The sequence below is a fragment of the Hippopotamus amphibius genome, chromosome 1, assembly GCF_030028045.1.
Source record: "Hippopotamus amphibius kiboko isolate mHipAmp2 chromosome 1, mHipAmp2.hap2, whole genome shotgun sequence".
Lineage (NCBI taxonomy): Eukaryota > Metazoa > Chordata > Mammalia > Artiodactyla > Hippopotamidae > Hippopotamus > Hippopotamus amphibius.
Window position 1 is genome coordinate 131597356 of NC_080186.1, and position 25528 is coordinate 131622883.

The 25528-nt window shown below is 48.0% G+C and overlaps 1 protein-coding gene across 1 annotated transcript; it reads left to right on the forward strand.

The window, feature by feature from the left end:
- Positions 1-10464: 10464 nt before the first annotated feature.
- On the forward strand, positions 10465-13604 carry DUSP1 (dual specificity phosphatase 1). The gene is made up of 4 exons (XM_057729008.1): positions 10465-11095; positions 11371-11516; positions 11883-12102; positions 12537-13604. Exons 1-4 carry the CDS (start codon positions 10729-10731, stop codon positions 12905-12907), a joined length of 1104 nt encoding a protein of 367 aa, XP_057584991.1. The 5' UTR covers positions 10465-10728; the 3' UTR covers positions 12908-13604.
- Positions 13605-25528: the final 11924 nt, after the last annotated feature.

Here is a 25528-nt window from a genome sequence, read left to right on the forward strand (position 1 = left end):
GAAGATATTATCTATTAAAATATTTATTATATATTCATATACAATATACATACTTTTTTGAGTGAAACACACATAAAATTTACCATCTTAACCACTGGTTAAGTGTAGAGTTCAGAGGCATTAAGTATATTCCCATTGCTGTGCACCCCAAGAAGATAATGTCCTTTAAAAAGCACTGTTCATTCCCCACGAACCCCTCCGATGTCCCACACCTGTGCTGGGTGCCACCCTCTGCCTTTGTTTTTTGGTTTTGTTTCTGTTTTGTTTTGTTTTGTTTTTTTTTTGGCCGCACTGTGCCAGCATGTGGGATCTTAGCTACCCGACCAGGGATCAAACCCACGCCTCCTGTACTGGAAGCAGGTAGTCTTAACCACTGCACCGCCAGGGAAGTCCCTGCCCTTGTTCTAGTCTCTTTGAGTGGCGAGATGATTCATGTGTTCCTCTCTCTCCCAGGCTGGGACGATGTGTTGCTCACCTCCTCGTCCCCAGCGTCCTGCACAGGCCTGGCACAGAGCAGCCGCTCCGTAAAAAGGAGTTAAAGTCTCACGGGAGGTGGAGCCACCATGGACCAAGCCATCGGCACAGGCTCTCAAGGTGGCTCTGCCAGAGCAGGACGGGGAGCGTCTCAAATTGCGCATGTCCCTCCAGATAGCGCATCCAAATCACTTAACCCTCCCGAGAGCTTTGGAGGAGGGAGCTAGTCATCTCCAATGGGGGATGAGGATACTGGGGTCAAGAGAGGATGTGTGACTTGCCCTCGGCATCCATCCTTTGAGGTTACTGGCAGAGCTGGGATTTGAACCCATGCACTGGAGTGGGGCTGCACTATTTTCCTTTAAATCATGAACCATTTTAATTTTTAATGGATGCAAGCACTCTACACCATTAAATGCACTTTGAAAGTCATTTGTTTTAGCTTCAATTGTAAGTTCTCTTTTATTAACACACCTTGATTTAAAGAATACCCTAACTTTCCATTGACAAGTTGCTAGGTGAATCATTAGATTGAATGCACAATTGCTGTATCATAATCTTCTCATTCTTTCTCCTTAAGTGAGTCTGAAATGATTCAGTCTAAACTAGAGAACAGAACATTAGCCCTTATAAATGGCTATTTGTAAGATGCATCAGAAAGATCCCTGCTAACCCTTCGACTGAACACTTTTACTTGAGTAAAAGAACTTAGTCCAATTTAATAACAGTTCCATTTAAGGCTGTTTCTTCAAAGCCTGTTAGCAATTCTCCGGGACTGACTCAGATTAAAATCAATCGGCAGAGCTGGGAGAGTACAAATCTCAGTGGATTTGGCAGATTGCTGATGCCTCAGTTTCCTCATCTGTAAATGGGGACAGTAAAGATTAATGAGTTGGCTGTTGAAATAGTGCCCGGTGCCCGCAGTAAGTGCTGGATCATGTTAACCATTATTCTTGTCTCATTCGAGCTAGCTGCTTTTGCTGACAGCTTCCACTTCACCCAGAGTTCACTCTGAGGCCATGTGACTGGACCCCATATTTCATTATGAAAAATTGCGGGCATGCAGAGAGGTTGAAAGACGAATGCCATCCACGGACACCCTGATACCCACCACAGAGACTCAACAATTGTTTGTGTTGTGCCATGTTTAATTTATTTACTGGTGTGTTTATTTTCTTCTGAACATTTCAAGGCAGTTGCTAAACTAACATCGTGACGTTTTACCGCCAAGGACTTCAGCATGCATCTCTTAAGAAGGACACATTCTCCTAAGCAACCACCAAAATGAGCGCTTCCATAACAACACCTAGTGTCCAATTCATGTTCAAATTTTACTTCTAAGCAAAGGGTACCGTCAAATTTTTGGATTTTTGCCAACCTGAAGGATGAGAGTCTCTCAGTGTAATTAGAATTTTCCTGTCTCTTATTATGATTACAAATGAGCATCTTCTCACATGCTCAGGTTCCTTCTACATCTCTTGTTCTGGAACTCTCTGCTTGTGGCTTTTGTGCATTTTATAATCATATTTTTTAGTTTTTTCATATCTCTATTTTTAAATACTCCTTAAATATTGGTGAAATTAGCCTTTGTCTCTATGTTAACTATTGCCTCCCATTTGTCTTTTGTAAAAAAAAATTTTACCTGCGAAGTTTTTTTTTGGGGGGGGGCCATGAAAAGCTTTTTTTAAATTTAGCGTTAATTTTTATGTAGTTGCATTTATCAAGTTTTTCTTTTATTGTTTCTGGATTTGAGTCCTAAATTGAAAGCCTTTTCTCACTCCTGGGTTAAAAAGGAATCCCCTCATGTTTTCTTCTACAAGTTTTAAGGTTTCACTTAAAAAATCTGAATTTCTGGTCCACTGGGTATTTATTCAGGTGTTTGGTGTGAAGTACAGGTTCACTTTCACCTTTTTTTTCCAAATGGTTGTCCAGTTGTCCCAAGATCATTTATTAGAAAGTCCATCACATCCCAGTGATTCGAGATGCCACTTTCATCATACACCAAATGTCCATATGTACTTGGACAAATTTCTGGACTTTCTATTCCGTTCAGTTGGTCTGTCTAGCTATTCACACTCCAAACAATATCATTTTGATTGTTGGGGCTTTATGATATATTTTAATATCTGGTAGGACGTAGCCCCACCCTACTGCCCTTCTTTTTCAGTTTTTCTGGCCTTTCTTGATTATTATTTCATATCAACTTCGGAATCAACTTGTTTAACTCCAGGAAAAAAAAAAAAACCCAATCCATCCTCAGTACTTTCACGAGGATCATGTTAAGTGGATATGTTTAGCTGGGCCAAACAGACATCTTTATGGTACTGAACATGTTATTATTAGGGGGCTATCTTTGGGGCCCTGTTTTGGGTTGAATTATGTCCCCCCCAAAATATATGCTTAAGTCCTAACCCCCAGGTACCTCAGAATGTGACCTTATTTGGAAATAGGGCCTTTACAGAGGTAATCAAGTTAAAATGAGGTCATTAGGGTGGGACCTAATCCAATATGACGGATGAAGATGAAGCAGAGATTGGAGTGATGTCTCTACAAGCCAAGGAACATCAAAGATTGCCAGCCAGTCACCAGCAGCTGAGAGAGAAGCCTGGAACAGATGCTCCCACACAGCCCTCTAAAGGAAGTAACCTTGCCAGTACCTTGGTCTTGGACTTCTGGCTTCCAGAACTGTGAGACAATGAATTTCTGTTGTTTTAAGTCACTCAGCTTGTGGTACTGTTTCAACAGCTCTAGTAATCAACTTCAGGCCCCTCGGAGGATCTCTTAGGCTAGACGTGAGCTGCTCAGCCATGATTTCAGGACATCAAGAAGCATCTGTGTGCTTTCCTGACCCCAAGCAAGGCCAGCCAGGCCTGTTCCTTGCCTGCCTGAAGTTGGATGAGGGAACCAATGAATGCGTTGGAAAGCTGGAGGTGTGACTCCACTCTCAATGGGTGGCCAGACCCACTGAGATTGAGGCCTGTGAAGGAATCATTTGTGCAGTGTGGCTCAGTGAGTCAGGGAGGGCCAGGTAGGAAGCCCGAGTTTGAGGCCTATTTCCTTGCCCCCTTCCTTTGGCATCTAGAAGCAGCCCCCTAAAAGTCATCATTCCGTGAAATAGTCAGTGAAATGATGCAACAAGCCACCGTCATGATACGCCCTCTGTGTGCTGTGGAGAGATAAGGACAAAGGACTTAGAAGCCAGAGAGAGGGGGAACGCCAGGCTCCCAGCTGCGCTGCTTCCTTGTGTGTGTGACTTTGGACACGTTAGTTCACTTCTCTGGGCCTCGGTTCCCTCACGTCTTATGTGTGGGTGGTTAATGGTACCTGCCTTACAGGACTAGTGTCACAATCTAGGAGGAGATGTATATAAAGCACTTGGCAAAGGGCTAGGCTCACAGTAAGCGCTCAGTAGAGATTGACAATTAGTAATAAAAACTGTCCCCAAAATAACTTACCCACAAAGGCAAAATTGGTAGGCACAATTTCTGAGTCTTCAACCAGGATTCTGAACACACCACTGGTAATGTTTTCTTCTCTTTCCTTTAGGGGAGCGTTTGGAATAGGCAAACTATGACCTCATTTGCTCCCTTCAACATTAATTAGTGTTTTCCAATCATGAAAAGGAAATTACATCTCAATTCATACTCTGTCTAAAAAAAATCAGCAACAGAGATTTGTCACTTCTCACTGCGGCGTCAGTTCCCCTGGTGGCTGGGGCAGGGCTTGGGGCCATGTTGGCAGGCGGTGCCCTTAGTTCAGGGATAGGCCTGTCTGAGTCATGGAGGCCCTGCTACTTCCTGGTCCCTCTCCTGGGCTCCTGGGCTCATCCTCAAGTGTTTACCCAACAAACCCGCTTTGAGGTTTGTGCTGTGGACCAAGAAAGGCAAGAAATCGTGTCCCTGCTCCCAAGCTAGTGGGAGAAACAGCAATGGTCGGCCACGGGGCCTGTTTGCACAGGCAGCTGGGGCTTCATCTGGTCCCACAGCGAATCTGAGAGTTGGTCTCTTGGGGTTATTGCTGCCCCCATTTTATGAGGCAGAAAAGCGAGATTCTCGGGGCAAAGTGGTAGATAACCAAGACCCACCTCTCAGAGGTATTTTATCCAGACATTTCTATTCTACAACAGTCTTCGTCTCCAGGGAAACATCCCCGGCCCCCCCCCCCCCCCGCCCGCCCCCAGGGCATCTTTCCCTCATAACTCTCTCCTAGTTGGAAGAGGGCCCCTTTTCTGGCCTTTCCCATTTCTGCCCTGGCACTTAGCACCTGTGTTGTACTTGTCTACTGACAAGTCTGCCCCCTGCTAGAATGTATGTTGTAGTGCTTTAATTCCTGTCCAGCTTAAACGTGTTTACTTTACTGTATTCTACTGGATCTAAGAGGTCAGCTATTCTGAGACCGCCCCCCCCCCCCTTTTAATGTATACACCATTAAGAAAGAGAAATGCTGGCAATTAACTATGCCAATTAACTTTGCTATGCCTGCTGTAGACCATATTCCACTTCGAGGAAGGTTAAAATATGAAAAACGTGCCTCAGGCTCAATGAAATATAAAAGCAGTTACTGCTTTTGAACACATCCTAGGGAAAGAAGATTTTATAAATATCCATATATTAATGATAGCAAAATTCACTACATACTTATCCTACGCCAGGCATTGTTCTAAAGTGCTTTCATCCATGATCTCATACCAGGGGTTGGCTAACTGATCCGTAAAGGGACAAGAGATAAATCTTTTAGGCTTGTGAACCAGACAGTGTCATAGCTACTCACCTTCCATTGTAATGTGAAAGCAGCCACAGCGGATGGTACCAATGTGTATGGCTGAGTTTTAATAAAACTTTATTTATGGACACTGAAATTTGAATTTCACATAACTTTCACGTGTCACAAAAATATTCTTGTTCGATTTTCCTCCCAACCATTTAAAATATAAAAACCATTCTTAGCTTGTGAATTGTACAAAAAGAGGGAGTAGGCTAGATCTGGCTCATGGACTGTAGTTTACTGACCTGTCTCATATGATCTTCACAATAGCCCTACAAGATAGATGTTATTATTATTTTTATTTAAAAAAGAGTTTTATTGAGATATAACTGACATACAATAAACTGCATGTATTTAAAGTGTACAATTTGATATTTTTTCCTTATTAGTTACCTATTTTATACGTATTAAGTGTATATACATATTAGTGTATATACATCAATCCCAATCTCCCAAGTCATCCCTCCCACCCCCGCTTCCCCCCTTGGTGTCCATACGTTTGTTCTCTACATCTGTGTCTCTATTTCTGCCTTGCAAACCGGTGATAGATGCTATTATTATCTTCATTTTACACGAGGCAACTGGGTCTCACACAGGTGAAGTAACTTGTCCAAGGACACACAGCTAGTGAGTGGTTAAGTTGGAATTCTAACCCAGTCAGCCTAATTCCGTAACTTGCTTTGAACAAGTTACCCTAAATATGATAAATATGGTTTATCCAACATGGTTTGCCTTTTAATATTTTTAGCTTTTTCCCCTGATTGCAAAAGTTCCACACTTGTGTTGAAAAACTCAAGTGATACAGAGTTATAAGGAAGAAAATGAAAGTAACCCCGCCCTCCAGAGATAAACACTAAAGGGTTTGCACACAGAGTTCACACAACACTGACTAGGTTTAGAATGTTCTGGACACTGTGTGACTTTGGACAGGTTGCCTAACCTCTCTGGGTCCTCATCTCCCAAATGAGGGAGCTGACCGAGATGATGCACTGTCACGGGCCTTCCCGGTCCTGACAGTGGAGATCTGTTTGTAAGAATTGTGCAACAGAAGCTGGTTCTGTCCTAACTGCCCGCGTGTGGGGGGTGAAGTCACCCTTTGCCAGCCCCTTAGGATGGGCCAAGTGGCTGCTGAGTCCCCCCGCGGTTGCCCCAAATCCCAGGCACTGAGTGGCTTCAGATTAGGCAGCAGGGACACCAGAGCCTGAGTTGGGGGTTCTAGGAGGCTGAGGGCTGGTGGCAGGGACCACTCTTCCCAGTAAGCAGAGCTCCAGGCAAGCGAGGAGTCAGAGGCTTCAGCCAGAGCTCTTGGTCACAACAGGCGGGGAGGCCTTAGCAGACTGGGTTTCCTACTGCGGGATGCCTGCGTCCTCTTCCATATCTCCATCGGACAGGCCCAGGGTTTGGATCTGCATCTGATCATTACCAGCTGTGTCACCTTGGGCACATTCTCCTCTCTGAGCTGTTTCCTTGCCTGTAAAATGGGGACAATAACCACCTCAAGGGATCATTGATTGGTTCGAGATGGTACCTGTAATGCAGCCGGCACAGGGGCGAGGCTTCATGAATGGCCATTTTTTCCCCCTTCTCTCTTCCTACACTTTTCAACAGTACCTTTAAGAACATTCTTCCACCATGCCACAAATGGTGGACCTATTATGTGCCAGGCACTGTATCTAAGACAGTAGGGTGGGGAGGTCAAAGATGAGAAAAACACACATCCTGCCCTTAAGCAACTCAGGGAGGGTAAGATAACAATCTAAGAGATGTTTACATACTCAGAAAGTTGGGGCAAAGTCCTCCAGGGCCCAAGGGCAGAAGTTGGAGGAACCAAAGGTTCCCTGGGGCCGGCACTTTGGGACTTGGAACCTAAAGGGGACTGCATCTCGGCAGGGGTTGGGGAGCAGTGCAAACAAAGGTGTGGGGGTGGGAAAGGATGAGAAACACATGCCCAGGGGTTTGCCTAGAAAAACAACAAGAGGGACTTCCCTGGTGGTCCAGTGGATAAGATTCTGTGCTCCCAAAGCAGGGGACCTGGGTTTGATCCCTGGGCATGGAACTAGATCCCACGTGCTGCAACTAAGACCCAGCTCAGCCAAATAAATAGATAAGAAGGAAAGAAAGAAAGGAAGAAAGAAGAAAGAAAAACAACAGGAGAGCAGTAGGGGTGGGGCCAGATGGAGGGGCGGGGCCCAGTGGTGGTGGCTTTGGATTTGGTGGGATAGAGGGAGTTGTGAAGGAACTGCCTGCCATACAGCACAAGGGCGAAGTAAAAGGGCTGTGGATTCCATGAGAGAACGTGAATGGTGGAAGCCAGCTCCCTCTCCTGAGAGCACCCATCCAGATGTGACCCACACCAGGCCCTGGATGGATAGTATTCCCAGTTTACAAATGGGGAAATGGAGGCTCAGAAATGTTCAGCCACGTGCCAAAGGTCACAGAGCAGACAGTGAGCTGGGGCCACTTTCTGTCATCTGTGGGAGCGCCACCCTTTACAAAGTCGACTTCAAGGGCAGGATTCAGACAAAGACTGTAGGGTAATATCAACCCCGGCTACACTGAGTCTCCCCACAGCCCCCAGAAGTACATGTTCTTATCTCCATCACAGAAAGGAGGGATGGGGACTCAGGAGGGAAAGTGACTTACTCAAGGCCACGCATTAAGGGTGGGGAGTCCAGGCCAGGCATTGCCACTGCCCCATACTACCTCCAGATTTATTCCTAAGCACATCTAAAATCAAGAAGAGCCCAGGTTGGAAAGCTTCTCTCCCCAGAGTCAAAATCCCTTGATGCTCTTTTATGCCCCTCTGCCCACCAGGACTACGATTCCAGCCCCTTGCTGTTTCCGCAGTCATCACAGACCAGATTGTTCGGGCCTCTTTTTTGGCTCCATCTCCAGCCAGAAGCAGCATCTCTACTCGGGGCTGAACTGGGGGCCTGGGCGGCTACATCTTTACCACCAGACCCCCTAATCTGAGCCATTGTGTGTTGACTGGCCTCAAGGAGGGACCTTACCCTGAACTGGACCTCTGCACCACACCTACCGGCATCTTGTGGTCACCTTCTCCCCAGGTTCTGGTGCTAGATGCTGAAACACAGTGGCATGATGATATAAGCAGTGGTCTGCTGGGAAGGGAAAAACCAAGAGACTTAGTGAATCATAACGAGACGGGATGGGTAGGGCCTGGGTTCCTTACACCCATCATTTCTAACTTGGGCCTCAAACCATCCACAAAGTAGACAGTTGTAAACCCATTGTACAGATGCCAGCTCAGAGGCTCAGTATGGGAAGAGATTCACCTAGGATCACCCTGCAGCAAAATGACAGCTTGAGGTTCAAGTTCTGCTCTTTTCAGATAGGGATAGAGAGGAAAACCCCACGGAGGTCAGCAGACGCCTGACTTTAGGGCCAGACTGTGCCATTTACCACTGTAATATTTGTGTTAAAAAGTTTTCTTTTTAAAAAATGTGTCAGTATTAAAAACTGCACTTGGTAAAAAAACAAAATTTGGGACTGATCAGGTTGGCATGCTGTGAAAAGTCAGCAGCTGTAACATTTTATGATTCAATGGATAAAATATGTTGAGTTCCTCAGCTGAAGAAGTAGTATAAACAAAGAATTTTTTCTTTTCAAAAAAAGATACAGGGAGGGTGTTGCCATTATCTGAGGACTTCTTTGCTGTCCTCAGCCAATGTTCATCTGAAGGTAGAAAACGCCCTTAAAAAAAAAGCACTTAGCCTTTTACTTTTCTAGAATTTAGGCAGAAAGTCTGAGTATGTGAGAACACAGAAGCTAAGCAAGACAAATGCAGAAGTTGCCTCTGGTGATACAATCTATAGATCAACCACACAGGGTGGCAGTGAAATCCCCCCTCCCCCCGGAGGAGAGGGGAAGAAACCACAGAATGTTCCTGACTCTGCACCCTAGCCCGGTGGCGCAATATTTATGTTTGTGTACCTAGCACATCGGTGCCGCTACCACGGGCTCTGCCGCCCAGGGGCTCGTCACTAGGGCCCAGGACGCTGTCACTAGGGCCCAGGACGAGGGTGACCACATGGATCTTCCCAAACGTTTGTCCAGGTCCTAGAAATCCTCTTAAAGCGCCGTGGGATTGGATTTCGAGTTCGGACGGCGAGAACCGGAGCGTGGGGGCTGGGGCTGGGGCTGGGTCCGGCTCCTGATCCCTGTTGCAGCCCCCGAGCCCAGCGCTTAGCACGCGCTCAGTTAGTACATATTTGCGGAATAAATGGATGGAGCCGCTCAGTCTTAAGTAAACGTGACCAGAAACGTGTCTGGCGTCCCCCGGGGGGCGCTGTCGAGCCGCGCTGGGGGTCGCCTCCCTAAACGCCGAACCCCGCAATCCACACCCGCACCTCGCCATCCCCTCCCTCTGATTTCAGCCCCCTGACCCGCTGTCCTTGGCGCGCCATCGTCTAGGGACTGCACGACGAGGGGTGACATCTTTCCGCTTGGTGTTTGATGGGAAGGCATTTTACTTGTGAAATGTACATTTTATTTTTAAGGAACAGGAAAAGTCTGGGGGACAGGAAAATAGTTCCGTGAGCACCTCCACGCCAGCTCACCCCGGTGGTTCTTGGATGGACAAAGTCATTTTTTCTCCAACCCCGTTTCGGGCTCCTCCCTGACCCCCCCACCCCAGCAGCGTGACACCGGGCGAGTAAATCGCCTCTCCTTGGGAACCTGCTTCCTCGCCTGCTGGGGGTGAGGAAATGAGAGAAGGGGGCCCGTGTACAGGTAAACACAAAGGAAGCCCCTCTCCGCTTGGGTCGGCGGCGGAGGGGGCGCCGCGAAGCGGCCCGGTAGAGGGGGCGGGGAGGCGGAGGCCGGCGGCACGCGGCCCGATCTCCCAGCCGCGCGCACCCGGGAAGTCAGCCCTCGGCTGGCGGAGCGCCCACCCTCCCCGCTCCCCGCTCCCCGCTCCCCGCTGGGCCAGGTCCCCGGGGACGCGCCAGGCGCAGGCCGGACGGCGGGGCGGGGGCCGGAGCCCCAGCCAGAGCGCAGCCAGCGGACCCCACTCGGAGGCCGATGACGTCTTTGCCTTCGGCTCCTCTGGCGCCGAGCCGGGCAGGGCGGGTGACGTCACCACACCGGTCACGTGACCGCCATTCAAGCAAACAAACCCCCCTCGCCCTGAGCGCGCGCGCGCCCCGCCCTGCCCGACCCCGCCCCGCCCCGCCCCGCCCGCCAGCCGAGAGGCCGCATATAAACGCGCTCCCCCGGCTCGGCTCGTTGCGAAGGACTTCGGGACTGAGGGTGCGAGGCAGGCCGAGGGGGCGGTCGGGAGAGCAGCAAGGCAGCCGAGGCGGTCGAGAGGACCGCACGACGACCCCTCGCCTCAGTCCAAAGGCAGTTTGGGGTCTGGAGCAAAGACAACCGGGGTCGCGCTTTTCCTCGAAAGCCGGCGCCCAGCCTTTGGCTTCCCGGGACAAAGCGCGCGGGAAGACGCGCACGCTGGGGGTGCTGGGGCCGGCCATGGTCATGGACGTGGGCTCCCTGGACGCCGGAGGCCTGCGGACGCTGCTGCGGGAGCGCGCGGCGCAGTGCTTGCTGCTGGACTGTCGCTCCTTCTTCGCTTTCAACGCCGGCCACATCGCCGGCTCGGTCAACGTGCGCTTCAGCACCATTGTGCGGCGCCGCGCCAAGGGCGCCATGGGCCTGGAGCACATCGTGCCCAACGCCGAGCTGCGCGGCCGCCTGCTGGCCGGCGCCTACCACGCCGTGGTGCTGCTGGACGAGCGCAGCGCCGCCCTGGACGGCGCCAAGCGCGACGGCACCCTGGCCCTGGCCGCCGGCGCGCTCTGCCGGGAGGCGCGCGGCGCGCACATCTTCTTGCTCAAAGGTACGCCTTCGGGGCCCCTCCGGGGCGGGCCGCACGCCCCCTGCCACCTCGCCCGGGGACCCCCTGGCCCTCAGCTCCTGGGGGGCTGCCCCACCTGGAGCGCTCGGATGCCTGAGTCGCGTTGTGGGAACTTGTCGGCTTTGTTTGGCACTAGGAACAAAGACGCGCCGGGGCCTCGCGGGGTTAAACGTACACCCCTGGCGGATGGGGGAGTTGTGTGAAGGTGCCCTGTCTCGGCGGTACTAATGGAAAAATATGTCTCTTTGTATTCCCAGGAGGATACGAAGCTTTTTCTGCTTCCTGCCCGGAGCTGTGCAGCAAACAGTCGACCCCCATGGGGCTCAGCCTTCCCCTGAGTACTAGCGTCCCTGACAGCGCCGAATCCGGGTGCAGTTCCTGTAGCACCCCACTCTACGATCAGGTTAGTAGGGAGCCGTGCCAGAGGGGAGAAGGAACAGCTGGCAATGATGAAGAGCAGCGCCAGCGAGAATATAGAAAGTGACACGCAGCTTTATTTATAACAGGGGCACGGGGATATTATTTATCCCATGGTTAAGTGGTGTGATGGAGCTGGGTCCCTTAATTGTTGGCACAACAGAAATGAACTTGTGGGCCCTGCCTGGGCAAATGGGTTTCGTCCCCTATTTATTTATGCTCTTAACGACGGTGCTGCAAAGTTCACCTAGTTTTGAAAGTGACTTTTTCTAGCAGGGAGTTTTTGTGGGTGTGGGCACCAGCATTGATATTGAACAGAGCTTGACAGGTGTTGGATATTTCTGGGTTTCAGGGTGGCCCAGTGGAGATCCTGCCCTTTTTGTACCTGGGCAGTGCCTATCATGCTTCCCGCAAGGACATGCTGGATGCCTTGGGCATCACTGCCTTGATCAACGTCTCTGCCAACTGTCCCAACCATTTTGAGGGTCACTACCAGTACAAGAGCATCCCTGTGGAGGACAACCACAAGGCGGATATCAGTTCCTGGTTCAACGAGGCAATTGACTTCATAGGTAAATGAACAGATGCCTGGGACTTGTGCCTCACTCCTGTTTTAGCCACTGAGCCTAAACTCTATGGCAAGAACTTGAGTGATATACTTTTAAGCTTTGCTCTAGACGTTAATATCAGTCTGATATGGGTAGCATCCCTGTGACATATAGATTTGATGTCCTGTTTTACAAATGAGCAAACTGAATCTCAGAATGTTGAATTGATTTGTCCGATATCAGTCTGCTTAGTGGAGACACCTGGTCTGGGTTTAAATCCCCTGCTGTTCTTTGCAGTGTGCCCACATTGCCTCCACGAACAGTGTCTGTGTGATGGCATGAAGTGATGTCGACCTGTCTCTGGACAGGACACACAGAACATTTCTTAGACACCCTTTACCTGGGGTTGGGGTCGTTCTCCTGGGCTCTCAAGTAACCAGCTGCCATTTCTTTTCCAGACTCCATCAAGAATGCTGGTGGAAGGGTGTTTGTCCACTGCCAGGCAGGCATTTCCCGGTCAGCCACCATCTGCCTCGCTTACCTCATGAGGACTAATCGAGTCAAGCTGGACGAGGCCTTTGAGTTTGTGAAGCAGAGGAGAAGCATCATCTCCCCCAACTTCAGCTTCATGGGTCAGCTGCTGCAGTTTGAGTCCCAGGTCCTGGCCCCGCACTGCTCGGCAGAGGCGGGGAGCCCTGCCATGGCTGTGCTCGACTGCGGCACCTCCACCACCACAGTCTTCAACTTCCCGGTCTCCATCCCCGTCCACCCCACGAACAGTGCATTGAGCTACCTTCAGAGCCCCATCACGACCTCACCCAGCTGCTGAAAGGCCACGGGAGGTGATCTTCACAACCCACCGGGACTCCAGGCTCCTTCTTATTTTTTCCAGGCTCCTTCTTGAAAGGAGAAATGCAATAACTCCAGGGAAGGGGGCTCGTGAGGGCTGGTCCTTATTTATTTAATTTCAGCCGAGTTGTAGTGATGACTTAAGCGCCAAGACATTTGCTGAACTCAGCACATTTCGGGACCAACATACAATGGGTACATCAAGTCCCTCTGACAAAATGGGGCAGGAGAGAGAGGACTCAGTGTGAGAGCCAATTTCTTTTTGCTTGTCCCTGTTTTCTGAAGACACTTTTCATGCTTGACATACCTACCAGTATTACCATTCCTGACGACACATATACGTATGAGAATATACCTTATTTTATTTATTTTTGTGCAGGTGGTCCACCTTCACAAATGTCAGTGTCTACTCCTAGAAGAACCAAATACCTCAGTTTTCTGTTGAGTACTGTAATATCCTGTAAATATATCCTAAGCAGGTTTGTTTTCAGCACTGATGGAAAGCACCAGTGTTGGTTTTGTTTTGTTTTGTTTTGTATTTTTAAGTTGCCAACAGTTGTATGTTTGCTGATTATTTATGACCTGAAATAATATATTTCTTCTTCTGAGAAGACATTTTGTTACATAAGGATGACCTTTTTTATACAACAGAATAAATTATGGCATTTCTATTGAAATCTCAATGCTTTGTTTCTTGGGGCAGCCCCACTGATCCCTCTCTCATCACTGAAATAGGGGAGACCAAGAGCCTCCAGAATGTGTGTTGGCATCTGATCCCCTACTCCTTGGTGGCCCCTCAGTCCCACAAGATGGCCGGGTTGCAAGGTTGGTAGAGAAGTGTGATCAATCACACATACACACAAACACCACAAAAACCAGGTGCCGGAGCTAAGCTCTTGGTATTGGATTCAAGTGTCCACCTATGTATCTCCCATCATGTCACCCAGGGAACTCAGTGTTCCCAGAGCCAAAGCTAGGAAGAAGTAGCCTTTCGCTTGGTTGCTTTTTCCATTTAATATCTTCCCCAGTATAATAGAAAAAGCCTCCTTCCCCTCTCTGATTTGTTAGAGTGATGAGGATGATAGTTTTCCAACACATTTGCCATAAATGTGTTTCTACTAGGCTCAAGGCAGGGTGTGCTAACTGACCCCAGAACAACTCTGCAAGATCTGCAAATGGACATGGTGAGACCCAACATAGCTACGTGGCAAAAATGGACTTGGGTCCTGTCTTGTTTCTAATGCTATGTGCTTTGTACTTTTTTTGTTTTAATTAATTTATTTTATTGGTTGTGTTGGGTCTTTTTTGCTGTGCACGGGCTTTCTTTTCGCTGTGGTGAGTGGGGGCTACTCTTCGTTGTGGTGCGCGGGCTCCTCATTGCCATGGCTTCTCTTGTTGCGGAGCGCGGGCTCTAGGCGCGTGGGCTTCAGTAGTTGCAGCACATGGGCTCAATAGTTGTGGCTCACGGGCTTAGTTGCTCCGCGGCACGTGGGATCTTCCTGGAGCAGGGATCGAACCCGTGTCCCCTGCATTGGCAAGCAGATTCTTAACCACTGCGCCACCTAGGAAGCCCTGCTTTGTACTTTTATCACTTGCTTCTCACGTGCTTTTTTTTTTTTTTTTGGCCTTTGTAAAGACCTTTATTTTTTGTGAAAAGAATACCAAGCACTACAAGCAAATACAATGTAGACAAATCACCTGAAATCCCCACCCCCAACCTGACCATTATTGTGTTGGAGCACATCCCCTGTACACAGCATCTTTGGTGGCTGCCTCCTTCAGGTTACTTGCTGCCCTGATTTCATAATTTTGTTGAAGAAGATGACAATTAAACCTGACTTGCTCTAGGGCAATATTCTTGATTTTCACTGTCTTTCCAAACAGGCCAAAACAGAGAAGGTGTAATTGGCTACCAACCCATATTCCAGTCCTTTTTTTTTTTTTTTAATATTTAATTTATTTATTTAGTTTTGGCTGCACTGGGTCTTCCTTGCGGCATGCAGGATCTTTAGTTGTGGCATGCATGTGGAACCTAGTTTCCTGACCAGGGATCAAACCCAGACCCCCTGCACTGGGAGCTGGGAGTCTTACCCACTGAACCACCAGGTGTTGAATTAAAGAACAGTGAAGGGACTTCCTAGGTGGCACAGTGGTCAAGAATCTGTCCGCCAGTGCAAGGGACGTGGGTTCGATCCCTGCTCTGGGAGGATCCCACATGCGGCGGAGCGACTGGGCCCATGTGCCACAATTATTGAGCCTGCGCTCTAGAGCCCGCAAGCCACAGCTATTGAGCCTGTGTGCCGCCACTACTGAGGCCCGAGCGCCTAGAGCCTGTGCTCCACAACTGGAGAAGCCACTGCAATAACCCCCACTCACCGCAACGAAGAGTGGCCCCTGCTCGCCACAACTACAGAAAGCCCATGTGCAGCAATGAAGACCCAACGCAGCCAATAATTAATTAATTAATTAATTTAAAAAAATAACAGTGAAGCTCCTGGGTTGCTGGTCCCTTAGCCCCTGCACTCCTTTGCTTGTTTCTGGACAAAATGCTGTGGGAAGCAGAAAAACATCTTTATTTGTCCAGGGGTGCTCTGAGTAGTGCTCCTGGCCCAGCCCCCATAGTTCAAGGCCTTGACGCAGAATCAGTGTCCTTGACCTTTCACCACTGGTTCACCACCTACCACCTGACGCCCAGGACCTGAAAGATCGCTGTGTTCCGCTGGCAGGTTCATTTCCTCGGCTGGGCTTTGGATTACAAGTGAGTTCATGCCTTTCAAAACAAACCATACCCAGTGTTTTTATCAAACCCTAGAAATTTACTATTGCAACTATCTCCCTTCGTGGAAATGTACTAGCAACTTCAAGTCCGTGGCAGATGCCATGGCAGATATCCCCGTGGGCTTGGGCCATCACTTTCTGCTTGGCAGGCACTGGCTGAACCAAAATTAATCTCCAGTGTGATCCACACAGTGGAAAAATACAGCAGCTGCCTAAGGAAGCCGCCAGTGAAAACAATTCACTCACTTCTCCCACAAAAGCTACTTAACCTCCCGCCAGCCCTGGAGAGCCAGGGTGATCACACCTCCTTCCCCATGCTACCCGATTCCTGGTCTTCAGGCCCTCCAGAAAATGTCACTTTTGGCCCGAAACTGCTTTTGTTAGGAAGGAAAAAGTTACCTAAGATGAGAAGAAAGATGCTCAAACTATCAAAAGGTTGTTTATCAGCTGGGAGATTGACATAGGGACAACTCAGTCATTTAATACTGATAATGTAATAACAGCTTTCGAGTTTAAAGCAGTGCCAGCCACTGTGCTAATTGCCTTCCGGACGATGGAATTTTTTTTTTTTTAATTAATTAATTTTTGGGGGGGGTACACCAGGTTCAATCATCTGTTTTTATACACATATCCCCGTATTCGGACGATGGAATTTAACCTTTAAAGCAACATCTATTTTACTGAGGAGGAAACTGAGGCTCAGAGAGGTGAAGAGACAGCCCTCTAATTGTAGCTTAAGGTCATACAGCAAGTAAATGGCATCACAGAGATGGCAACCTAGGTCTATAAGAAGACTGGGGAAGGAGGCCCTAGTTCAGTCCAAAAGACAGCTCATGGGAGTGGGGAAAAGATGAGCTTTGTAGTCAACCAGACGTCACCATGGTTTTACCCCATAATATCTAAGTGGAAAAGCTATTTATCCCTTTGGGCCTCAGTTTCCTCATGTGTGAAATGAAGATAATAAAACCCATCTTCACTGGTGAGGAGGAAATGGGCTCATGAATGTAGACGTGCCTGGCAGTTTGTGAGCCTTGGAGAAACGTTCAGATACCTTTCGCCTCTCCTAATGACCTCTAGCAGTTCCTGAGTCTCAGTTTTCCCACCCATAAAATGACTGGCTGGCACTGGATCTAATGGGTAAGCTTCCTTCCAGCCCTCTAATTCTAGTACGTAGAATATGCATCAATGCATACTTTATGCTTTTCTGTGGCTTCCAGGCACCCATTATTCCATTAGGACACTACCAACCCCAAACGCTTCCACTGCATCCTCTCCTTTGCTTGGAATTTTGCAAATCGCAGCTAATTTGCCTTGGACTTGCAGCCTCCAGGCCTCCATTTCCCTCCCTTCCTCCCTCCCCTGGCCCCTGGCGGATGACATCATGGTGTGTACACCTTTAAGATTATATAAATCTGTGATCATACAGCAGCCTCCATCCCCATGGAAACGCGGAGGAGTTTCCCTTTTGTGAGGAAAGCTGTCATGTCACTTCCTGCTGCTGACAAATCAGTTTAGGAGATTAAAATAAAGGGGGGAGGGGTGCGGGGTGCGGGAGGCAGCCTCTGAGAACTGCTGGCTCGGTGGTTTCTGGTTGCCATACACAGAGGCAAACAAAGCCCAGGCCGCGCAGGGGGGCCCCGCCCAGCGCCAGGCCGGAGCTCAGGTTTCCCACACCTCACCCAGTAGATCCAGGTCACCGGCGGCTGTGTTTCTTCGCAGGTGGCATTCTGGGGAGCAGGCGGGAGGGCTGCCCACTTCTGGGGACTTTCCTGGGGCTCTGCAGGGTAAGCCTGTTGGAGAACAGCCTCTGGGTCCAGCCAAGCCTTGCTCCCCTTTATCGACTCAGGAGGTGTCTTCATCCTCCGGATAACAAAGGGTATGCCGGGTGCTAGCGCCACAGTGCACCCAGGTGTGCTCTGCTAAAGGAAATACAGTAGAACCACCTTTTTCTTCACTGTGGCTTTTTAAGCTAAGCAGCAGTCCATTCGTTCGTTCATTGATTCATTCATTCATTTCTTGATTTATTCAACAAATATTTATTGACTCCCTATAGGCCCAGGGCTGCTTTGGTCCTAGACAAAGTTCCTACTCTCAGGTAGCTAACAATGGCGGTGTTGGGGTGTGCAAATAAATAAGATAATTAAGAAATAAGGGTGAAGGCTCTGAAGGTGTGATATTAAAGGGGGGGGTCCTTTGGATTTTGGTGATCAGGGAGACCTCTCTGATGGGGCGACTGGAGAAGCTAAGACCTGAGTGTTACAACCCAGTTGCCTATTTGAGAGGTAAGCTGGGAAGAGGGCTCCAGGCCAGGAGGGCACTAAAGACCTGAGGCTTGAGAGGGATCTTTGTGGACTGGTAGAGTGCTTGATTGGAGCCAGCTAGACCTGAGTTCAAGACCCGCTTCTGTCACTTGTTAGCTGTGTGACTTACTGTGGGTAAGTTACCAAACTCTTCAAGCCTCAGTTTCCCCACCTGGGCCAATAACCTCTGACCTTCGAAGGCTTTTGAAGGATTAAATGAAAGGCAGTCACCCCTGGGCTCATCAGAGAGGCTTGGGAAAGGCTTATGGTCCTCTGGTGACTCAGCGGGTCCCCATTCTGTCACTTGAGCAGCAGCACCCCTCCTCAGAGTGTCCTGGTGAAGGGAAACAGGGAGAAGGGAGTTGTCTTGCCCCATCTCTGGGCCCCAGGACTTACCCCAGTGGTTAGGGAGCATATACGTGTCTTCTGAATGAGAGTGAGTGACCATCCCCTAGAAAGTACTCAGTAGATGTTCAAATAATACCCCCCAAATTCTGAGACTTTGCACCAAATGCCTGAACAACTAATAACTATACGACCTTGGGTAGATTACTTCTCCACGCAAAGCCTCAGTTTTCATATCTCTAAAAAGGGAATGATGAAAGTATTCGCTTTACATGGTAGTAGTTAAATGAAATAATGTACACAAAATATTTGCACGGCGCTCAAAAGACAGTGAACAGTAAGTGTTAACCCTTTTAACCATAATTATCGTTACCACCACCACCATCATAAAGGAAAGGTTTTAAAGAGGAAACAGATTTTAATCTTTAACCCAGACCTTTCCCCTAACTGTAGACTTGTAGATCCAGTAACCTCCTTGGCATAGCCATTTCTTTGTCAAATAGACTTCCAAATTTGGCAATTCCGAAAACAAACCTTTGATTTCCCTCCGAACCAGCTCCATCTGTGCTCTTCCATTCTTGGTTAATGGCAGCTTCATTCTTCCGTTAGCTCAGGTCAGAAACTTTGGAGCCCTCCTTGACTCCTCTCATTTTCTCATAACCTGTATTTGATTCATCGGCAAATTGAGACAGGTCCATTTTCAAAACACAACCGTTTTCAAAACAGACCCACTTCTCATCACTTCCAAAACCACCTGTCTGGTCCAGCCACCGTCAGAAGTTGCCTGTGTTGCCGCAGTATTCTCACAGCTGTTCTCCTTGCTTCTGCACTTTCCCTCTCAGTCTATTTGCCAGCAGAAGCCGAAGCTATCCTTTTTGTATTGCCTATAGTGCACACCTTTGATGACCAATTCAGTTTTTGCTTCCCTACACGTTTTTATTTACTTTCGTTATTGAAAAAAATGCTTTCACTGGGCAAAGAATTCTAGTTTCAACCTTATTTCTTTAACTATTTTGAAGACATATTCCGTTGTCTTCTGAATTTTGTTGTCTTTTGAGAAGTCAGCCTACTAACTTAGTCTTGTCCCTCTGAGGGTACTCTGTCTTTTTCCTTTGGTTGCTTTGGATTTTCTCTCTCTCTCTCCTTTAAGCAGTTTGTTTTTTTTTTTTAACAAATTTATTTTATTGATTTATTGATTAATTGGCTGTGTTGGGTCTTTGTTGCTGCGTGCGTGCTTTCTCTAGTTGTGGCAAGTGGGGGCTGCTCTTCGTTGCAGTGCACAGGCTTCTCAATGTGGTGGCTTCTCTTGTTGTGGCGCACAGGCTCGAGTGCGGGCTTCAGTAGTTGTGGTGCACGGGCTTAGTTACTCCGCAGCATGTGGGATCTTCCTAGCCCAGGGATCAAACCCTTGTCTCCTGCATTGGCAGGCGGATTCTTAACCACTGTGTCACCAGGGAAGTCCCTAAGCAGTTTTCTTATAATCTCTTTGCAGTTTTCTTCCTATTTACCTTGTTTATGATTTGTGGTTTTTTCAAATCTGTGGCATGGTGTCTTTCATGAATCTTAGAAAATTCTGTTATTTCTCCATTTCGATACTTTCACAGATAAAACATAGCTATTTTAATGTCTGTGACCAATAACTATATGGATTCTTTTGTATTTATATCTGTTGCCTATTGTTTCTTCTGATATTTGTAAAATCATGTTTTATTCCCTCATATGCCTGGCTATTTTTTATTGAGTGTCAGGCACTGTGTATGAAACATTTTAGAGATTATTTAAGGTAGTGTTACCCTCTTCTCAAGAGGGTTTACTTTGTTGTAGGTGTGTTGGAGGCCTAGGAATCCCCAATCACCTTAACCCACCCAGAGACACAGATGGCTTGAGAGGACCTGAAGCTGGGCTTTAGACCCTGTGATGACTGCTTCAGTCTTCTTCTCAAGGTGTATCCTTTAGTAGTTTCAACTAAAAGTTTGGGGATTTTCCAAGCCCCTTAGCCTGTCCTACTTTTGGTGGTAATATACAAGAAAGCCTGGGAGTATATCTGTATTCCTTCCTGGTGTGCCTTGAACTCTTATGTTTGTCCCATTATACACATGAGTCTTTTAAAAGCTCTGCTCAAGTTGTTAGCCTTTCAGCTTCCCATTTCAGAATTGGCAGATAACCCTTTGGGGAAAAGAGGCACCCAATGCTATACTTATCCCTCAGGGTTTTCCTCTTCCAGCTCTCGATCTCACAATTCTTCACTACCCTTTTAGTGCTTGAATGTCTTCAAGCTGAAATGTTTAAAAATATTTTGTCCAACTTTCCTAGTCCTCAGCGGTAGAGTGGTTCTGAATGATGTGGTCTGCCACGACTCGAAGGGAATTAGACTTTCAAAAACCCAGAGTGAAACTTCTAACACATCAGGTTTCTTTTTCTCCTCTACCCCAACCCTCCACGGTACCCATCTCACTCATAATAAAAGGCCAAGTCTTTACGAAGGCTGCAAGAGCTGACATAACTTGTCTGGCTGATACATCTCTGACCACATCTTCTGCCACATCTCTGACCACATCTTCTGCCACTCTTCCCCTTCTTTCATCTCTTCCAGACAAGCTGGCCACATTGCTCTCCCTAGCACAGGCAAAGTTCACACTTGCTTCAGGGACCCGTTCTCTTCCCTCCGCCCAGCCCAATCTCCCTTTAGATCCCTGCAAGCCCGGCTCCCTCATTTCCTTCAGCTCTCAGTTCAAAAGTCATCTCTTCAGTGGGCTATTTCCTGATCACCACCCCATTTAAACTAGCAACCACCCTGCCCCAACCCTGGCCACCCTATATCCCTTACTCTGCTTTATTTCTCAACAAAGCACTTATCACCACCTAATACTTATCTGTGTATGGTCTGTCTCCCCAGTAGAATGGAAGGCCATGAGGGCAAGGACCTTGTCTGTCTTGTTCACTGTGGGATCTCCTGCCCTTAGAGCAGTGCCTGGCTCGTAGGGAGCACTCAGTAAATGTGATGAATAGATGAGAGAAGTCCGAAGGCTCTGGACATTTCCTCTCCTTGCTGGGTGGGTCTTGGGCTCAAGCTAGGGGGAAGTGATTCTTTTCTGCTCAGCCAACCTCTTTCTCTTCCACATGAGGCAATTTCCCTTGGAGACTCCAGAAACACTCACAGTGGTGTGTAAATGAAATAAAGCATATAAAAGCCCTTTGGAATCAGGAAATAACGTGAGGGTCCTGGCTTTCCATGACCTGCTTATGCTGGGGCTCCGTTCCTGGGATCAGGGCTGTGACTCTGGGAGGGCAACAGTGGGAAAACCTGCTCAAGGACTCCATTCTGAACCCCATCCTCCCACACTTCCCCCCACATTTCCTCCCTCCCATCCACAGGAGAATTCCCCGTGGCGTGTGCCTCTAATGTGGAGAACGGGGCAGTGGGTGATTCATGGGGAAGTCTGTAGGGCTGCTTGGGGTTTATGACTCACAGCTTCTCATCTAATAGGAGGATTAGATCTCCATACTGAATCTCCTGGAAATGTCCTTTGTCGAGGTCTCTAGTGACCACTGGGGATTGTCCCCCACAGAGCTCTCAAGAGCACCTTCCTGGCACTCATCACTTTGTTTAGTTGTCTGTCTGTTGCTCAATAAGTACATATGGAAGGAACAAAGGAACGGAGGCCAGCGGTGAGAGCGGGAAGGAGGGCAGGCGGGGGGAGAGGACATCTGACTCCCTCACCAGACTGTGAGCCACTAAGGGCACGAGATGCCCCTTTCATTTCTGTGTCCCAACGTAAGCCTTGGCTTATAGTTGGGGAAGTGAATGGTTGAGTAAATGAAGGACTGTTTGGGGATCTTGAGGGACCTCATTCTAGGATATTGCCAGTCTGATAGAGCCTCATGGCAGTGGCAGGTGGGGGTGGGTGGGTGGGGGTTGTCAGTAAAGCCAGGCTGGGGGGTGGTATTTTTTGTGGATGACACTGGAGAGGCTAAGGCAGATGGTCCTGATTGACATAGGTGCTTTAGCTCACAGACCAGTCATAAAAGCAGCCCCTTCTGAGCTGGCACCAGCTCTAGCCGGTGCCAGGCCCTGCACTGGACACTGGACACACAGGAATGGATAAGACATGGTCCCTGACCTTGAGCTCTCCCAGCAAGTGGCAGAGACTGATGGGTTGACCCAGGATTTTAGTTGAGTGGTCTGGGAGCTGGTGGTGAGGTGTGGACAGGGCGAGGGGGTGGGGATGTGCAGGAGGAGCAGGTAGAGGGGAGAAGAAGAAGAAAAGGTTTCCTGCAGGAGGTGACTCTTGAGCCCTAGAAGTCTGGGGACATGGCGCCAGAAGGACTCCTGTCCTTGAGGGGATGAGTAATGGTCTGAAACCAATTTATTGTTTTTTAATAGATTTTATGGAAGGAAGAAGAGCTTGTCTCAGGCCCGATCTACTTGTCCTAGAGTGAATTCCCAAGATCCCTCACGAGAGTCCCCGTACATGTCCTGCCCTTACGCAAAATGGACCAGAGCCCTGCGCCCCCTATGGTGTGCATCTCAAAGTGTGGGCACTGTGGGGTGCTGGCTGAGGCCAAGGACATGGCCCTCCGGGAAGACAGACTGAGAAGCACCAGCTTGGACCCTGGCCCCAGCTTCCTCTCCCTGTTCTGATTGGATGCATTGTTTCGGCTGGTCTCATCATGGACCTGAAAACTGCAGAGACTACGGTGTCCCAAGATGAGATGATTGTGACTGCCTTGACCCCAAGGCCCAGAGCCAGCCATTCAGGCTCCCACTCACATTGACTTTGGATGTGACAGGGCACAGCACTCAACCCTGGTTATTCTACTATGAACTGCTTCTCTGGTGTGAAGGGCCCTGAAGCCTTGAAGAGGCAAGACCTGGGTTTCACGCGGGCCATTGCTCATCCTACTATAAGGTCTACAAGAAACTGGGGGCAACTTTATTTCTGATATCTCTGGCCAGAGCTAGTGCCCAATATAGCCATGAGAGCTCAGGATCAGAGAAGAAAGTTAAGGGAAATCTCATTTATTGAGCACCTGCTACGACTGTTGCTTTCCGTGTGTGGTTTACTTAATGCTCTCATCTGGCCTTTTCATCAGGGCTTATTATTATTGCCATGTGATAAGGAGTAGTAACTGAGTCCTGGAAAAGTAGAGGATTCTCTTAGAGCTACAACTTGGGCTGAACTCAGTGTCTGGTCCAAGGCGCAGTTCCAGCAGGGTCTTTCCACTGCATCAAGCAAGAGAAGAGGGAGTCCAGCCCTCACTCTGGGGCCCACTCTCACTCTTTAAGATTGGGGAAGGTGGTAAGTGCCCATGATGACTGCTAGATAAGGCTCCCCACTCCCTCAGGGCTCCTGGGAAGGGGGTTTATGCATCCTTGTATCCTCAGCACTTTCAATAAATTCACATACCATGATTAAACTGACTAGGGCATAGATGGCTGGTTGCCACTAGTATTTGTTCTTCCTTTCTTCTTTAGTAATAGATTTTTAGCCAGGTATATGTCTTACATTTCCCAGTCTCTCTTGTAGCCAGGTGTGGCCATTTGAATAAATCAGGCCTAAGGTGTGTAACTTCCAGAGAGTGTCCTTAAAGAGAAGGGGAATGCTTTTCTTCCCTCTTTCCTTCTTCTTCTTGTCTGGAATACCAGTGTGATGGCTGGAGCTGAGGCAGTCATTTAAAACCATGAAGCAATACTGGGAATGATGGCAGAGCAGCAAGGTGGGAGTCTTGGTCCCTGAGGACTGTTGGGAGACAATTCTCCATGGCATTTTTATACCTTTTGTGACAACTTTTATCTGGAATCATTTCTTTTCAAGAACTTTTTTTTTTTTATGGCAAATGGCCTGGGTGAACTAAAATAATGTCTTCTTCTGGAATAGAGAACACAGTTGTTTCCTGAGCAGGATAATAGAGATAATGTTATTCTCCAGAACAAATGTTGGCTAGATGTGCTAGCAGCCTTTTAGAAGATTAGGATTTTCCTAAACTCAGTGTGTCTCAGCTCCGACACAAATCCACTGTGTGCACAGCGCCCACCTGGGCCTACTGCACTGGCCCCCTGGAACCTGGGGGCAGGGGGAGCCAGTACAGACATGAGCCCCATGCTGCCCACTGTGCGGTAAGAAAATCCCTTGTCTTTGACCCACGAGTCCTGTGTCTTCTGCAAGCATCTGTGAAACTGTGGTCGGCTCACTTGTTAGTTTGCAAGTAGGAAAGAATTCTCAGACCTTCGTGCTTCTGACAAGGATTTCATGAAGAACAATATCGTTAGCCCTAGTGGACTTTTTCCCCCCCAACTTTATTGAGATACATTTTATCTCAGTCAACACCTATTTTAATTAACCTTATGATGTGATGATTTTTGACAGATCTATATCCTTTTATATATATATATTCAAAATTTAACAAATATATATAGGATGTATTGTACTTAGCAACACATCCCAAATATAGAACATCATCAAAAATTCCCTCATACTTCTTCCCAGTCAACCCCTACTTCAGTCATCTAGGGATATGCTTTTTGTCACCATAGGTTAAAATTGTGATTTCTGGGTTTCCTATAAATTGAATTATGTCACATTCTTTCTGTTGTGTCTGCATTTTTTCAGTCAGCATAATTTTTTTAGATTAGTCTATGTTGTTGTCTGCAACAGTAGTTTAAAAAGGTTTTTTTTTAATAGATTTTATTTTTAAGAGCAGTTTTAAATTCACAGAAAAATTGAGTGGAAAGCACAGAAAATTCCCTTATACCTCCTTCCCCATACAGGCCCAACCTCCCCTGCTATCAACATACAGCCCCAGAGTGGGACGTCTGTTACAAGGATGATACACCATTATCACCCAAAGTCCATAGTTCACGTTACGGATCACCCTTTGTACATTCTATGGGTTTGGATAAATGTATAATGACGTATGTCCACCATCATAGTATCTTACAGAGTAGTATCACTCCCTTAAAAATCCTGTGCTCTACCTATTCATCCCTCCCCCCAGCCCTTGGAAACCACTGATCTTTTTACTGTCTCCATAGTTTAACCTTTTCTAGAGTGTCACTTATGATTATACCGTATGTAGCTTTTTCAGACTGGCTTCTTTCACTTACTTATGTGCATTTAAATTTCCTCCATGTCTTTTCATGGTTTATTAGCTGAATAATATTCCGTTGTCTGGTTATA